At 35.5% G+C, this 16066-nt stretch overlaps 1 protein-coding gene across 9 annotated transcripts in view; it reads right to left on the bottom strand.

Moving 5' to 3' along the window:
* LOC109703260 (kinesin-like protein KIF27) overlaps positions 1–16066 on the bottom strand; it is an 85340-nt gene that overhangs the window by 33535 nt on the left and 35739 nt on the right. For 8 of the 9 annotated variants that reach the window (XM_074052172.1, XM_074052171.1, XM_074052173.1 and 5 more), the window contains 5 exons: positions 13224–13393; positions 12667–12770; positions 10287–10442; positions 6485–6690; positions 1684–1881 (listed from right to left, as the gene is read on the bottom strand). In XM_074052172.1, coding sequence (XP_073908273.1) covers positions 1684–1881; positions 6485–6690; positions 10287–10442; positions 12667–12770; positions 13224–13393 — 834 coding nt within the window. The remainder of the gene's footprint in view (positions 1–1683; positions 1882–6484; positions 6691–10286; positions 10443–12666; positions 12771–13223; positions 13394–16066) is intronic. The other variant, XM_074052176.1, reaches the window with a different exon arrangement.

Below are 16066 nucleotides of genomic sequence, written 5' to 3'. Positions count from 1 at the left end.
CTTTGCTGGCTACAATAAAATAGAAAATAATAATGAGATAGGGAGGAATTAGAACATTCATACATAGCTGGTGAGAATGCAAAATGATGCTGGAAACCACTGGCATTTCCTCAAAGGGCTACACACAGTTACCATATGACCCAGAAATTTTACTCTTAGGTACATACCCAAAAGGTACTGAAAGCAGGAACACTTATTCATATGCCAATGTTCTTATCATTATTCACAATAGCCAAAAGGTAAAAACAACTCACTGTCCATCAATGGATGAATGGATAAATAAAATGTGGTATTATCCATATAAAGGTGGTTTCTACTGTTGGGTTTTTTTAAAATGGGTTCTTGCTATGTTGCCCAGGCTAGCCTCAAACTTCTGGACTCAAGAGATCATCCCACCTAATCCTCCCAAGTAGCTAGGACTAAAGGTGCATGCCACTGCACCTAGCTTTGCAATGGAGTATTATTTGGCCATAAAAAAGAATAAAGTTCTGATACATGCTACAACATTATGCTAACTGGAGTAAGTCAGACATAAAAGGACAGATGTTGCAGGATTCCATTTACATGAAGTATCTAGAAAAATCACATTCATAGAGACAGACAGTAGATTAGAGGTTATTAGAAGCTGAAAGAAGACAAAAATGGGGCATTATTGCTCAATGATAGAGTTTGTCTTTGGGATGATGAAATGGTTTTGGAAACAGGGATGATGGCTATGCAACATTGTATTATTAGTGCCACTGAATTATATACTAAAGTTGTTAAAATTATAAATTTTATGTTTTATATATATATTACCACAGCTTATAAAAATTAAAATGATACACCAAAATCCATTGTACAGTATGTGAATTATATACCAATAAAGTGGCTATTAAAAAATGAGCAAATATGGGCCGGAGGAGTAGGTCAAGCAGTAGATCACCTGCCTCACAAGCACAAGGCTCTGAGTTTAATCCCCAGTCCCAGAAAAAAAAAAAAAAAGAAAACAGAAGTTAAAAAATGAGCAACAATTCTTAAGTTCCCTCTGTAACTAGATTCTGTGATTTTGGACTACAGGTATGGCTCAAGCAGTAGAGTGCCTGCTTTGTGAGTACTTCCTTTGCTAGTGTGAAGCCCTGAGTTCAAACCCCAGTTCCACCAAGATAATAATATTCTGTGATTTTTTTATGGCCTGAAAGTAGATTGTATCCAACATCAAAAATCCAATGATGTTGATAATGGGGAAAGCTATGCCTGTATGTATGGGACTAGATCTTCCTCTCAAATTTGCTGAGAACCTAAAACTGCTGTAAAAAAAAATAAAGTCTTGCTGGGCATGGTGGTTCAAGTCTGTAATCCTAGTTCCTCAGAAAGCAAGAGACTGGGAGGATTGTGGTTTGAGGCCAATGAAGGAGAAAGGAACTACTGGGAAGGGGGCTAGAGCCTCAATTAAAGATCCTACAAAGAAAAATCACCATACCTATGCTTTTGTGAAGTCAAAGCCTTCAAAAACGGTATTTGGAATTCAATAAATAGGTTTTACTATGTAGATGAACAAGTTTTAAAGTGAGTAGGACTGTAGTGAAAGGAAGATCAAGGATAGATATTTCACAAGCCAACTAAATCAAGACCTTGACTTCTTTAGCTCTGAGCCATTTAACATTTCATATTATACTTAGAAGGAATGTATGACAATATTACTTTGATTTTTTGTTGATCTCGCTTAATTTCTGCATCCAGTTCCTTCTTTTTTTCATTTTCTTCTTGAAGTCTTTTTTGCAGCTGTACCTTCTGATGTTTCATGCGATTTACATTCTGCTCTAGTTCACTGGCACGTTTCTCATATTGTATCGACAGTGATGCCAATTTCTTACTATTTTGTTGTTTCTTCTGTAAGACCTAAGATCATATGGAATATTTCAAGATGAAAAAGTGTACCTCTCTCTACTAAACAATCTTTTCATTCAGTGGTAAAGGCAGCCATTTTCCCTATATTTCCATTCATTTTTGATAGGTTCACACTTGTTTGTTCTACATTTCTAATTTTGCAACTGGGAAAAATCATAATTTTCACCAGATATGCAAACAATTAAAAATTATGAGCATTCCTAATGCTGACAACCACAGCAGAATGGCCCTCTTTACTTTTTTATTAAGAATTTTCATTTAAAAAATAACTGCACATGAAAAAATTATACAATATCAAAACTGAACATATATTTTTAAAGATTCTCTCTTATCCCAGACCCCTAATCTACCTATCCTACTCTCTGACACAAAATTACTAATTGATTCTTCTAAAAATAATTTATGCATGTTGCATCTTACAGGTCTAAGATTTGTTCTATGTGACTGCATAGTATTCTACTGTACTCTTTTTATATCCAGCTGTAACCTAAATCATTAACTCCTTGAATTAAGATGATCTGATACAACATTTTCCCTGACAGTGTCCATTATTTTAACACCTAAAATTATTTATAGATAGCATTAAACATTTGTTACATTTTCAAAGTATTTTAACTACCAATATAAAACAACAGAGTGTTAAAATTTAATCCTGGTTAAATAAACGTATATTACACTTGTACCATTTAGTACCTTTTAGATGGCATAAAAAAGTTAAGGGGAGGTCATCCGTAAATTATTCAGACCACAATTAATTAATAGGTTGTTAACCTAAGCACATTTTCTTTTAATTAAATGTAAGGACTCATGGAGATGTTGCAGCTTACGGTGTGGTCTGTGGACCAGCACTAGATTAGACTGTTGATAAAACACTAAACACACAATTAGATTTAGTTGAGTTGCTATTATTTTCATGGATAAAGACTTTTTTTTTTTTTTTTTTGAGACAGGGTCTCACTGTGTAACCCAGGCTGGCCAGAAATTCTTGATCCTCCTGCCTTGGTCTCCTGACTCCTGGGTTTACAGGTGTGCATCACCATGTCTGGTTCATGCAAGACTTTTTGATGAAGGAAGCTCCAAACTGATTGACCTTATATCATTGGAGACCAAAAACTAACAATCTGTACATGGCCACTAGCTTGGAGGCCACAGGCCTTTGTGGTTTCCATTATCTGGAATTGGATGCTAGTTTTGCCACATAACATAATATCAGCATATCAGTTTCTTTTTCATGTAATATTGAAAATATCAGGCAAGTGTTGGTGGCCTGTACTCCTGGCTACTTGGGAGACTGAGTCTGGAAGGACTGTGGCTTGAGGCCAGCCTGGCCAAATAGTTCATGAGACTCCCCATCTCCAAAATAACCAGAACAAAATGGACTGGAGGTATGGCTCAAGCAGTAGAAAGCCTGCTTTGCAAGTGCAAAGCCCATTCCCACCAAAAATAAATAAATAGATAAAAAATATCAATAGATAGCCTGATAAACTTACTTAAAAGTCAGACAAGCTGCCAAAAAAGGACACCTTTTGTTAGCATTAAACTATCAATGTCAAATGTAACTCTACATATATCTAAAGACATAAACATACAGATTTTTAGATTGTTTTTGGCAGTACTGGGGTTTGAACTCAGGATCTCACATGTACTAAGGCAGATATTCTACTGCTTGAGCCAGTCTGCCAGCCCGTGTGTGTGTGGTGTAGGGTGTGTGTGTGTGTGTGTGCGTGCGCGTGTGTGTGTGTGTGTGTGCGTGCGCGCGTGTGTGTGTGTGTGTGTGTGTGTATGTGTGTGTGTGTGTTGGGTGTTTTTGCGCTAAGGTCTCTCAAACTATTTGCCCGGGCTGGCCTCAAACTTCAATCCTCCTGATCTGTGTATGTGTGTGTGTGTATGTATTTATGTGTGTATGTTGGGTGTTTCTGAGATAAGGTCACTCAAACTATTTGCCCGGGCTGGCCTCAAACTTCAGTCCTCCTGATCTCTGCCTCTCAAGTAGCTAGACTTACAGGCATGAGCCACTAGTGTCCAGCTTCAAATTTTAGATTTTTTTGAATTTAAAACATTTTTGTTTATTTTTTTTGGCAATACTGGGGTTTGAACTCAGAGCCTCACGCATGCTACGCATGTGCCCCACCACTTGAGCCACTCCACCAGCACGAGTTTTTAGTTTTAAAAATGAAAATAATTGGCTGAACACAGCAGCTCATACCTATAATCTCAGCAATGAGGGAAGTGTAGATTGAGAGGATTGGAGTTCAAGGCCAGCCCAGACAGAAAGTAAAAGAGACCCCTTTCAACACATAAGCAAAGCATAGTTGTGTATACTTGTGGTCCCAGCTACATGAGAGGCCGTAGGTTAAGAAATCCTATGTAAAAAATAATCTAAAGCAAAAGGGCTAGAGGCATGCCTCCAGTGGCAGAGTACTTGCCTAACAAGCACAATGCCCTGAGTTTAAAATTGCAGTACCACCAAAGGAAAAAAAAAAAGGAAATAACTAAATAACTGCATTATATTAATGAGAATGCTAGTATTTCAATATTCTAAAATGGCATATTAAATTACTGAAAACTGGTATTGTCATCATCACTATGTGATTCTGAATGAGTTATTTAACCTTTCTAAAACTTAAGTTTGCTCACTTGTAAGATAAAAACATACACTTCAAAGGATTCAAAGGATCATTACTTAATGATTAAATAATACACACTGGTACATATTTGGCACCTTGTAGACACACAACAAATGCAACTATTGTACTCATCTTCATCTAGCCCCATCCTTGTCTAGTTAAACCCTATTAGTAATTTTAATTTACTCTTTTAATCGCAACCATTTTAATTGTGTGAGATTAGAAAATATAAAAATAATCTTTGTAAAATCCTTAACAATGCTTAAATTGTGTATGTGTATGATATTAATGTTACTCATGAGTGTAAGAATTGTATCAGGAATGAAGCTAGGATATAAACCTATGAAGTTATAAATAAAATTTTACAATAAACACAAAGGAAAAATCTTACTTGGTTTAGTCTACTAAAGTCTTGTTAAAATGAGTACTTTGTTAAGACATCATGTCTCTAACTTAAAGGATCAAGAAATGAAAAAAATTGGTTACAAAACTCTGGGAGGTGAATTCTAAGTTGAAATAATTATTCTGAAGGAAAAATGACAGGTGTTACATGTACAACCACCATTCCTCCTTGAAGCAGTTCAAACATTCAAGTCATTATTTTAACTTGGTAGTAACTTGACAGGCTGTACAGCCAACAACTGTTAGTGAATTCAGATGTTTGATGCATGGAAACTGTAGGAGGGGCTGACTTTCATCTCTACCTGTGATAGGTCTTGGAATAACAAAGATGCATAGTAAATATTTACCTTGTTGAAAAAAAGTAACAGTGACATAGTTACTTTCTCAAAATAATAATAATGCTCTGAACAAGTTAATTACAACTCAGCTCTAGCTACAATGGAAACAGCAGGAATATGTTCATTATGATCTGATTAACAAAGCACTGTGACTATCCCCAAAGCATCTAGAAATGGCTTCCTTACACAAAATCTCTCTGTAATGGAATATTCTCATAGCATAGGATTTTTAAAAAATATTTTTACAGTGGTAGGAACTGAACCGAGGGCTTTACACATACTAGGCAAGCACTCTTACTACTGAGCTACCTCTCCAGCCCTAGAACAGGGTTTTTGATTTTTTTTTTTTTTCCAGTACTGGAGTTTGAACTAAGGGCCTCACACTTGGCTAGGCTGGCAATTTACCACTTGAGCCAAGCCTCCAGCCCTTTTTGCTTTAGTTACTTTTCCAATAGGATCTCACATTTTTGCTCAGGGAAGCTGGACCATGATCCTCTTAATTTGCACCTCCTGTGTAGTTGGGCTGACAGGTGCATGCCATCACACCCAGCTTATTGGTTGAATGGATTCTTGCTAACTTTTTGCCCAGGCTGGCATGGAACACTATGCTCACAATTTCTGCTTCCCCAGTAGCTGATTAACAGGCCAGTGAGCCACTGCTCCCAGCAAGAATTTTTAATTGTAGCTATTTCTGAAGTTGTAGCTAAATTCAAGCATTAGAAAATTACAGTTGAATCATGTTACTCAAGGTTATTAACCTTTCTTAAACCAATCAGTTACAGTTTTAGAAAACTATATGAAATAGTTCCCATTTGTTGAGTGTTTACAAAGTGCCACACAGATACCTGATGTTTTATGTATATTTTTAACCATTATTTAATCCTCTGTCCTTCATAAAAGGATGCTATTTCTAACCATGTGGTTTTTTACATCAATATTAAAATAATACACTTATTGATAAAGAAATATACTACCCAGATCGTAAGATATGTAAACCAACCATAACCCGGGGGGGTGGGGGGGAGGGATACCATCCAGTTTCTACTACTCTGAATCTCACTTCTTTCCTAACTTGGTACAGGAATCCTCAAAAGTAGCATTCTTTTTTCTTACAGTGATGGGGATCAAACCATGGGCCTCATCAACACTAGGCTGCATTCCCAGCCCAGCAGGATTCTTAAGGGAGGAAGGAAAAAAACGTTTTCTCAATTATAGTTTTTAAGTTACCTGGATTCTCAGCTTTGCAGCATCCACCTTCTTACGGAATTCTTTCTGTAATTTTACCTTCAAAGCAATGTCAGAAAGATCTTTGTTTTCCAGTTCCTGCAGCTGCTTTTCTGTTTCAGTCAGTTCCACTTTTGCCTGTTCTGCTTCATGCTCTAGTTTTGTTACTTTCAGAGAATACTGTCTGCTTATAGATTTGGCATCATTACCTTCACCATAATAACAATAATAACAATTATAAATTGTGTTAAATAAAACATTAAAACAAAAATGCTCTACTCTAAAATTCCACCTGGACATTTAAGGTATAACACCATTTAAGGTATAACATAAAAACCCAGCTGTCCCTACCCACCCCCAAACATAGCTTGCCACTAGGCCTCTTAATAATTAGTTCCTTAATGACTGTTCCCATTTGGTACCAGATGATCTTCTCCCTGGTTCACTGTTTGTGTTTTAGTGTGAAATTTTTGACCCTCTGAATTTGCAAGTGAGTTTTACTGACATCAAACTCCAGGTAAGAAGGCTATTAGAAATGCCTCTGTCTCTTGGCTTTCAGCTACCCATGATCTGTCTTTTTGAAATTTTAAAAAATTACTATGGAAAAAACATAAACATATCAAAAGTAAAGAAGTGAAGAAATGAAAACCCATCACTCAGATTCAATAGTTATCAATATTTTTTCACAGTTGCTTCAACTAAGCTTCCTTTTGTTTTACTTTGCTTAAATATTCTGAAGCAATCCCAGATGTTATATCATCTGATTTATACATACTTCAATAAACATCTATACAAAATATAGACATTACCAAAGTCATCACATCTAACATTAACATTAACTCATTAGTCCATATTCAGACTTCCTCAATTGCCTCAACATGTCTTTTATAAACTGGCTTATTTTAATTAGGATCTATAAAAGGTCCACAATATATCTGATTGCTAAGAATCTTTTATCTTAAGAAAAGATTTGCTTAAGAATCTTTTAATCTACAGCTGATTCCTTTTTTCATTACATTAAATTTGTTAAAGATTCTTTTAAAATGCTTTACTTAAAAGTATTTAGAACATACAGAAAAACAGGACATAGAAATCTCTACATTTGTTTTCATTCTAAGGCCAGATACTGACTCTAAAAGTTTGCTTTTGATTTATTCTGATAGGAAACTATCTCTCAACTAGACTGGCAACTCGTGACAGCAGGAAACAGGAGTCTAGAGCTCAGAGGATGAATAGTATATGACACTGTTATACAGTTTGTTACACTGTATAACATTATACAGAAAATCTTATAATTTTTAATAAAAAGTTATTGAACTATTAAAGACAGTAAACTATCTTCTCACTCTAAAACTATATTTGACTAACTTTTTTATTATATTTTTGTTGTATGACTAACTTTAAATACAAATAACTAGGGGGTTGGGGGCATACTTCAGTGGTAGAATGCATGCCTAGATGTCTAACATGTATGACTCTGGGATCAACCCCACACCCCCAAAATAAATACAATAAAACATAAAACTATTATGTATTTTAACAAATGTTGAATTATTCATCAGTTGTTCAACAGACCAATATTTTATGAAACACTAAGAGAAAAATAAACAGGGCCAATTATGTCATGATAAAATGCTAAACTGCCATTGCCATTGATTGTAAGATACATCCTGATTTCAGAGATATTAAGATATAAAAAAAGCTTATTAGATTGATTATATATATTCGTTCTGTTATTACTGCTGACTAAATTAGCTCCTATCTGGGAGAAGTTTTCAGTGAGAGAACTGGAAAGTAATCATGCATTGATCCTTTTGCTAGTCACTACCTCTGAGGATCTTTAGGTAAGTTCCAAACTGTCCTTGGTCCTAAGGAGAAGACTGACTCTATGTCAGCTCAGATATTTTAAAGAACCAGGATGGGTATATCAGGCTACAAAAGTATTTTTGGTGAGATAACCTCTATGAAAGATAATTTATTCTAGGGAGTAAATATCCTCAAATTCCACAGGCACTATCCTGAAATTGTAAGTATAAAGAAATCATTTAAATTTCTAGATCAGCTACAAGATACTCCTAAGAGGAGTCAACTGGCATTTAATCTTGCCAGTGATAAAGAAGCATAGTCAAAGTCAATTAAATATCTGGGATAACTGGAGTTAGAACTGCATGGCAAGTATAGAACTAGAAATGAGGAAGGAAAATGCTTTGAGAAAGCAGAAGAGGTTGGGAAAGGAGGGGAACAATAGTTAGAAACCAAAGTTGCAGGAAAGCAGGGAAATGGGAAAGCCACTTTCTTCTTGCTGTCAGCATATTAGCATTCACCACAATTTAAGTCATTGTCATTATAGCCTTGGGTTTGAAGAAAAGTTCCCCAAAAAACTGACAATTGTTTCTTTCATGGAGTTGGAAAAAGAAATGCTAGTATCCTTTACTGAATTTCAAAGTAGTCAAGGCTGGTCATTTGGGTAAAAAACAAAAAACCTGAGTTATCCTTTCTAAGGCAAGTCTAGTACAGATAAGGAGATCTGGCACATATCCCCAACCTGACAAAGATATGAGACAAAGGAGAAGAGCTAAAAGCTTGGCTCACCTAGAAGAACAGCTCACAAAAACAAATCCTCACATCCTTAGGGAAATAAAAACTATCTCTACACCTGAGGGAACTATGGGGAGATAGAAAAGGAAGAGAATGATAGAAAGTGAATAATATTGAAACATAGTACAATCTGTGTATGAAGAAAGTATAACGAAATGCACTGAAAGCTGCTGAATAATAGGGCAATAGAGAAAGAGTAAGTAATAATGTGGGTTAATCTGATTAAAGGACAATATATACAAGTGTGAAATACCAAGGTGAATGCCCCCTTGAATAATCAATATAATTAAATATGAAGGAGCAGAAGATAAAACAGGTCCTATCCAGGAGGAGGTACCAGTGGGAGGAGGAAAGGTGTTAACAGAGAGGTGAAGGAGGGTAAATATGGTAGATGTATTTTGTATTACAACAGTAAAACTTGTGGAAATAGTTCTAAGAAGGTGGGGGGGGGGTGAGAGAGAATGATGGAGGGGATGAATCTAATTAAGATATACTATAAGCAAATATATAAATGTCACAATGACTCCCCCCAACTACTATTATATGCTAGTAAAAATAAAGAAAAATTAAAAACAAAGCAAAAAAATAAGAATATTTAAAATTAATGTTAAAAATGAACCATCAGCCGGGCACCAGCGCTCACACTTGTAACCTTAGCAACTCAGGAGACTGCAATTTGAAGCCAGCCCAGGCAAATAGTTTGTGAGACCCTATCTCGAAAAAACCCATCATAAAAAGGGCTGGTGGAGTGACTCAAGGCAATAGGCCCTGAATTCAAGCCCCAGTACCACAAAAAAAAAAAAAAAGAGCCATCTGACTGGGATGTACCTCAGTGATAAAACACACACAAGACCCTAGGTTTAATCCCCAGCACCTCAAGGGAAAAATGAATTAGAAAAATGTCTCAGACATATTCCTAGATGCCTGGTATAATATTTTTAAATTGGGGAAAAATTAAGAGCCATAGATTTCTGTACAACACAGAGTTCCCATGCTCCAAACAATTCAAAGATGAAATATCAACATAACAAACTTCTATTGATAACTAATGTCCACATATTGGCTCTAAAACATATCTTGTTATACAAGCTACAGTGGATAGTTCTAAGTTGCAAAAACAAAAGTAAATGATACCACATTAGAAGCAATCTTAGAAGTTTTTTTTTTCTTCATGTAAGTTCATTTAAATACAGGACACTACTATTACCTGTTTTTATTAACTCTTTAATCAAATCTTCTTTCATCTTGATGTTAATTTTAAGTTCTCTCATTTTTTGTTTAGCTTCATTAAGTATAAGTTCTGAATTCCTTAATTTTTGCAAATTTGACTCTTGACCCTCCCGGAGACATTCAATCTTTAAATCTTTAAAACAGAAGAAACAAAATTCAGAAACAAAAATACCTGTTCATAAAAATATTCAATTGAAGTATAGTTCAAAAAGAAAAACAAAACAAAAGGAAATGAGAGGTAGCAGAGGAAGGGACAAACAGGAAGGGGAGGAAAAAAATGCATAGCAACTGAGACCTTACCTTTCTAGGTTACAGTCAGGATTTTCATTTACTTAAAAACTTTTAATTAAATGTGCGTGTGTATTATATATACATATATATGTGTGTGTGTGTGTGTATATATATATATATATATACATTTTTTTAATCATATCCCATAGGTTTGTATACACAGCTTGTCATTGCCTTTAACTGGAATTATCTGAGATGGATGTGAAATCTCCAGTTAGGTAAAGGGGTAAATTTTTGGCTTATTAACTTCTAGTTGTATGGTGATCAGAGAATGCAGTTTACTCAGAATATGGCCCTTTACTCTTTGTTACTGTCCTGCACCAGCATGTAAATCAACTTTTTTTCATAGCAAGGTTTTTCTCAATGAAGGAACTAGTGCACTCATTTCATGGTTGCGGACTAGAAATAAATAATTCAAGGATAGCTAGTTGAATAACACCTTTACTATTTCTACGTTTTGAAATTATTTTGGTTTATTTACAGTTAACTTTTGGTAAATATTCATGCATTTACTCTTAAAAAGAAGCTCTTTTTTTTATGCTGGAGCACTTTTCATTTTAAATTCTCTTTAACCATACTTTTCGTGTACTGACGCACTTACAGGCCGAAAGTAATGAAGTAATGAAAGGTATAAAGCATATTAGCTCAGGTATGAATATAAAAACCTGTATTCTGAGAGAGTTGGTCTGCATCTTTAGCCAAAATCTATTGGTAGAAACCCCTTTGCATTAAGGAATAAAAAGAGTGAAAAACTGAGGTAGAACTGAGAATGTAAAAGAAGTTCTGCCAGCTTGGAAAACATTCCTACCACGTTCTGGTTTTGAAAATTCCTAGATGCTTCTTAAATTATCGACTAAAAAGGGGGAGGGAGGAGAAGCTATTCATCTGATGGGACTAATATCCAGAATCTACAGGGAGCTCAAAACACTCAACCCCCAATGAAGAAATAGGCACATGAATTGAACAGGGAATTTTCAAAGGAAGAGGTACAAATGGCTAATAAATACAACTCCCCTGGCCATAAAAGAAATACAAATAAAAACTACACTAAAATTTCATGTCACCCAGATGGAATGGCTATCATCAAGAACATATACAACAACAAATGTTGGCAAGGATGCAGCAAAACAGAATTCCTACTGTTGGTAGGAATGTAAATTAATACAACCAATATGGAAAGCAGTATGGAGATTCCTTAAAAAACTAAAAGTAGCATTGCTATATGACGCATGATACCACTCATGGGCATATACCCAAAGGAATATAAGTCAGGATACAATAGAGACACTTGTATACTGGTATTTAATGCAGCTCTGTTCATAATAGCCAAGCTACAGAAACAACTCAGATGTCCTACAACTGATGAAGGAAAACAAAGGCCACATGTTTTCTCTAGTATGTGGAAGATAAATCCAAAAGATAAACATATACATAAAAACAAACATGACCATATACAAACTTATATGTAGAACATGTCAGTAATGGGGAACTACTCTATGGAATCTGGGGGAGGAGGAAAAGAAAAGAAATGACAGTGTCAATAATATCGAAATACATTACATCTGTGCAGGCAGAGGAATTAGCAATATGTATTAAAAGGTGTTGAATAATGGGGGTGTGGGAGGGAAGGGGTAAGGGAGAGTAATGGAAGGGGTTGAACTTGCCAATGTAAAGTATACTCACAGCAGAGATACTTCGAGAAACCCATTTGAACATTGACTTTGCAATTAATAATGAATAACAGGACTGTAAAATAGGTACAGTGCGAGGAAAGTGAATGGGATAGATGAAAGTGAGGGAATATGGCTGATGAACTTCATATACATATACAAAATAGAACAATGAAACCTCTTGCAATTGCTTTAAGTGGAAAAGAGAGGGGGTTGGGGGGAGATGTACAATGTAAGGCTATTTGGAATTGTCAAAATGAATCCCCCTGTAAATGAATAAAGAAAAAAATAAATCCCCGCCCCCGTACAACAAATACATTCTAATAAAAATGGGGGAAAGTGGGGGAGTGTCTTACAACGTTTAGATCTAAAATTATTTGAGAAAGTTTGAAATACCTTCATTCCCCAAACTTGACTTTTGTGATCCATCCTGGGTATCATTCAACTCAACAAGAGAACAAACAGAGCCTGGCTTTTTAATCCATGAGCAACTTGTACAGCTTTAAAAAAAAGATCAGGATAAAAGATAATTCTTGCCTTTCTAATCTGCTCTTAAATTAGTTTCTCCAAAAAAGTAACAGTAATGTTAAAAATTAATTAAAATAAGCATAATTTTACTAATAGTCCTCAAAAGTATGCTCTCCATGTTGGATTCAATGGAAAAGTCATGTTTGCTTCTAGTGTAGCAGTAAAATCAGGAAATACAAAAAATTCCCTCTGAAAATTCGAATAACTACAAATGCTCTGAAAGCAAAATTATTTTTCAATTATAAGACTGATGACTTCTGTTCAAACACTAAATTCATAGCACATTAGATGACAGTAGATTAACGAAAACTATTTGCTCTTTGATAAAATGGAAAAGATACACTTTAATAGAAAAAACTACATCTTCTGTTATGTATTCCATTATAAAATTATAATATTTATTAAATGGGTATACAGGTACATACCTAATTCTAGATTTTTCCTGGCCTTCTGATTCTTCATCATCACTGTTATCAGAAAACTGGCAGTGGAGGACTTCATCTTCTTCTTCTATGTGACCCAACAGCATCTGACTTCGTGTTCGAAATCCAGCAAGTACTTTATCCAGAGAGTACATAGGAGGACTTGAGTAGACCTTGCAAAGTGATTCCCCCACCCAATGACAAAAGAAGTGATTTGTTAAATGTCTGATTTTGTCCTATTCGATTTTTTTTTTTTTTGGTGGGACTGGGGTTTGAACTCAGGGCTTTGTGCTTACAAGCAGGCACTGTACTACTTAAGCCATGCTCCCAGTCCATTTTACCCTGTTTATTTTTTGGAAATTGGGTGTCGCAAACAATTTGCCCAGGGTGGCCTCAAACCATGATCCTCCTTATCTCAGCCTCCTAAGTAGTTAAGATTATTACAGGCATGAGCCACAGGTGCCTGGCTCTACTATTCAAATTTTTAAAGAGAAGATTAGATAGGTACTCTTAAGATAGTCGATCACTGAAAATATGCCCCCCCAAAAAGATCAAAATTAATTTCACAATACTATTGTGCACTGTGGACACATACTTCTTTCAGAATCTACACAGTTCTTTCTCTTCTGGAAAGCTCTCCTATCTTCAATGATAGATTCATGTAAAAATAATATTAAAAAGTAAAACCAAGGCATCATGGAAAACATACCAGTTCTTCAACAAAGCACAGGCATTCCCCCAATAAAAGTGCCCACCACCCAATCTTTCCATTTCAGAACACATGGAGAATTTTGGGATTGCTGCTGAATGTCTATGAACCCCTCCAATCCAAATCTCAACACAGAAAGAAATCCAGCACCATGATCAGCCACTCCCCCTGCCATGACAACACTCCTAACTTGGAATGCAGAACGCATTTACTCATACTTGACATGTAGTGGTTAGATACAGCTGAATTAATGTTTCAAGTGCTATATTTAATATATGCATATATATCATAGAATAAATTTTACGGGATAGTTTAGGATCAGTCTATATTAATAACATGTTATTAATGCACATGTTATTAGAAATGCACTTTAAGTACTCAAACATGACCTTGGAAATAGTTAACAATGAGGAGTTAGAAATTGTTTTTTATACTTTTTTCTTAAGTATAAAATTACTGTATGTTTTCTTTTTTATCTCACCTCTCTGTAACCAAACATTAGGATGATTTCTCAAAATAAGTAAATAATGAAATCTCAGGACATTCAGTTTATTAATATAAATCACTATATAAGGAGCCAGGCACTAGTGGCTCATGCCTATAATCCTAGCTACTGGGGAGACTGAGATCAGGAGGATCACAGTTCAAGGCCAACCTGGGCAAACAGTTCACAAGACCCCATCTCCAAAATAGACTGGAGGTATGGGTCAAGCAGTAGAGAACCTGCTTTGTAAGCACAAAGCCCTGAATTCAAACCCCAGTCTCTCTCTCTCTCTCTCTCTCTCTCTCTCTCTCTCACACACACACACACACACACACACACACCCACACCATTATATATGATGTTAAAATTATAACATATAGTGAAATATGTATATCATATGGTGTTCAGCATTCAATCAGTTAACAGTAGGTCCCTCACTTATCCCTCATTAAGAGAAAAAAGTCTACCAAGTACAGAAGATTCTCTTAAATCTGATTTTTATGCCTCCTCTATTGATCACCTTCTAAGACCATCTATCACATCAATAGTAAGATGGATAGGGGTTTTGAGGTGGCCTCCCAGTTCTGGGAAATGACATATGAGGGATAGGGATTCTTCACAGAATAATCGATTCAGGAATTATTTACCTGATAAGTACAATGTGCCCAGCATAGCCATTTCACCCTATAACTGAAAGGTATTATAGTTTCTCTCGTCAGGGTTTGGATATTTTTTTAGGAGCAAATGAAACTTTTTATTAGGAGTCAAACTTTATTTTCTGGTGTTGTCATTTGCTTTTAAATTTTATTTTTACAAAAAAAAAAGTCAAATGGCTCAGCTTAATAATGAAAAGCAAGTAAGACCTGCCACAATGAGTAATATCTAGCAAATTAGTAAATGCTTATTCCAACACAACACATAATGGTTCTTGCCCCTCAAAAGTTCCTAAAACCTTCCATAATCCAGCCTCATTCTACCCTCCCCTCATTTGCTTCTATATTCCATAGGTACCGCTAGGGATATTTTAGCAAATTAACTATACCCCAAATAGTACTGATTGTAACATAGAACTAAAATAAGCTGACTGTGCAAAAAACTGAAACTAGATCCATGTATATCACCCTATACCAAGATTAACTCAAAATGGATCAAGGATCTTAATATCAGACCCCAAACTCTAAAGTTGATACAAGAAAGAGTAGGAAATACTCTGGAGTTAGTAGGTATAGGTAAGAACTTTCTCAATGAAACCCCAGCAGCACAGCAACTAAGAGATAGCATAGATAAATGGGACCTCATAAAGCTAAAAAGCTTCTGTTCATCAAAAGAAATGGTCTCTAAACTGAAGAGAACACCCACAGAGTGGGAGAAAATATTTGCCAGCTATACATCAGACAAAGGACTGATAACCAGAATATATAGGGAACTTAAAAAACTAAATTCTCCCAAAACTAATGAACCAATAAAGAAATAGGCATGTGAACTAAACAGAACTTTCTCAAAAGAAATTCAAATGGCCAAAAAACACATGAAAAAATGCTCACCATCTCTAGCAATAAAGGAAATGCAAATTAAAGCCATGCTAAGATTCCACCTCACCCCTGTTAGAATAGCCATCATCAGCAACACCACCAACAACAGGTGTTGGCGAGG

This window comes from Castor canadensis, chromosome 13 (genome assembly GCF_047511655.1).
Source record: "Castor canadensis chromosome 13, mCasCan1.hap1v2, whole genome shotgun sequence".
Lineage (NCBI taxonomy): Eukaryota > Metazoa > Chordata > Mammalia > Rodentia > Castoridae > Castor > Castor canadensis.
Note: the sequence above shows the minus strand (reverse complement) of the source record. Positions and strands in the feature narration are given on the sequence as shown.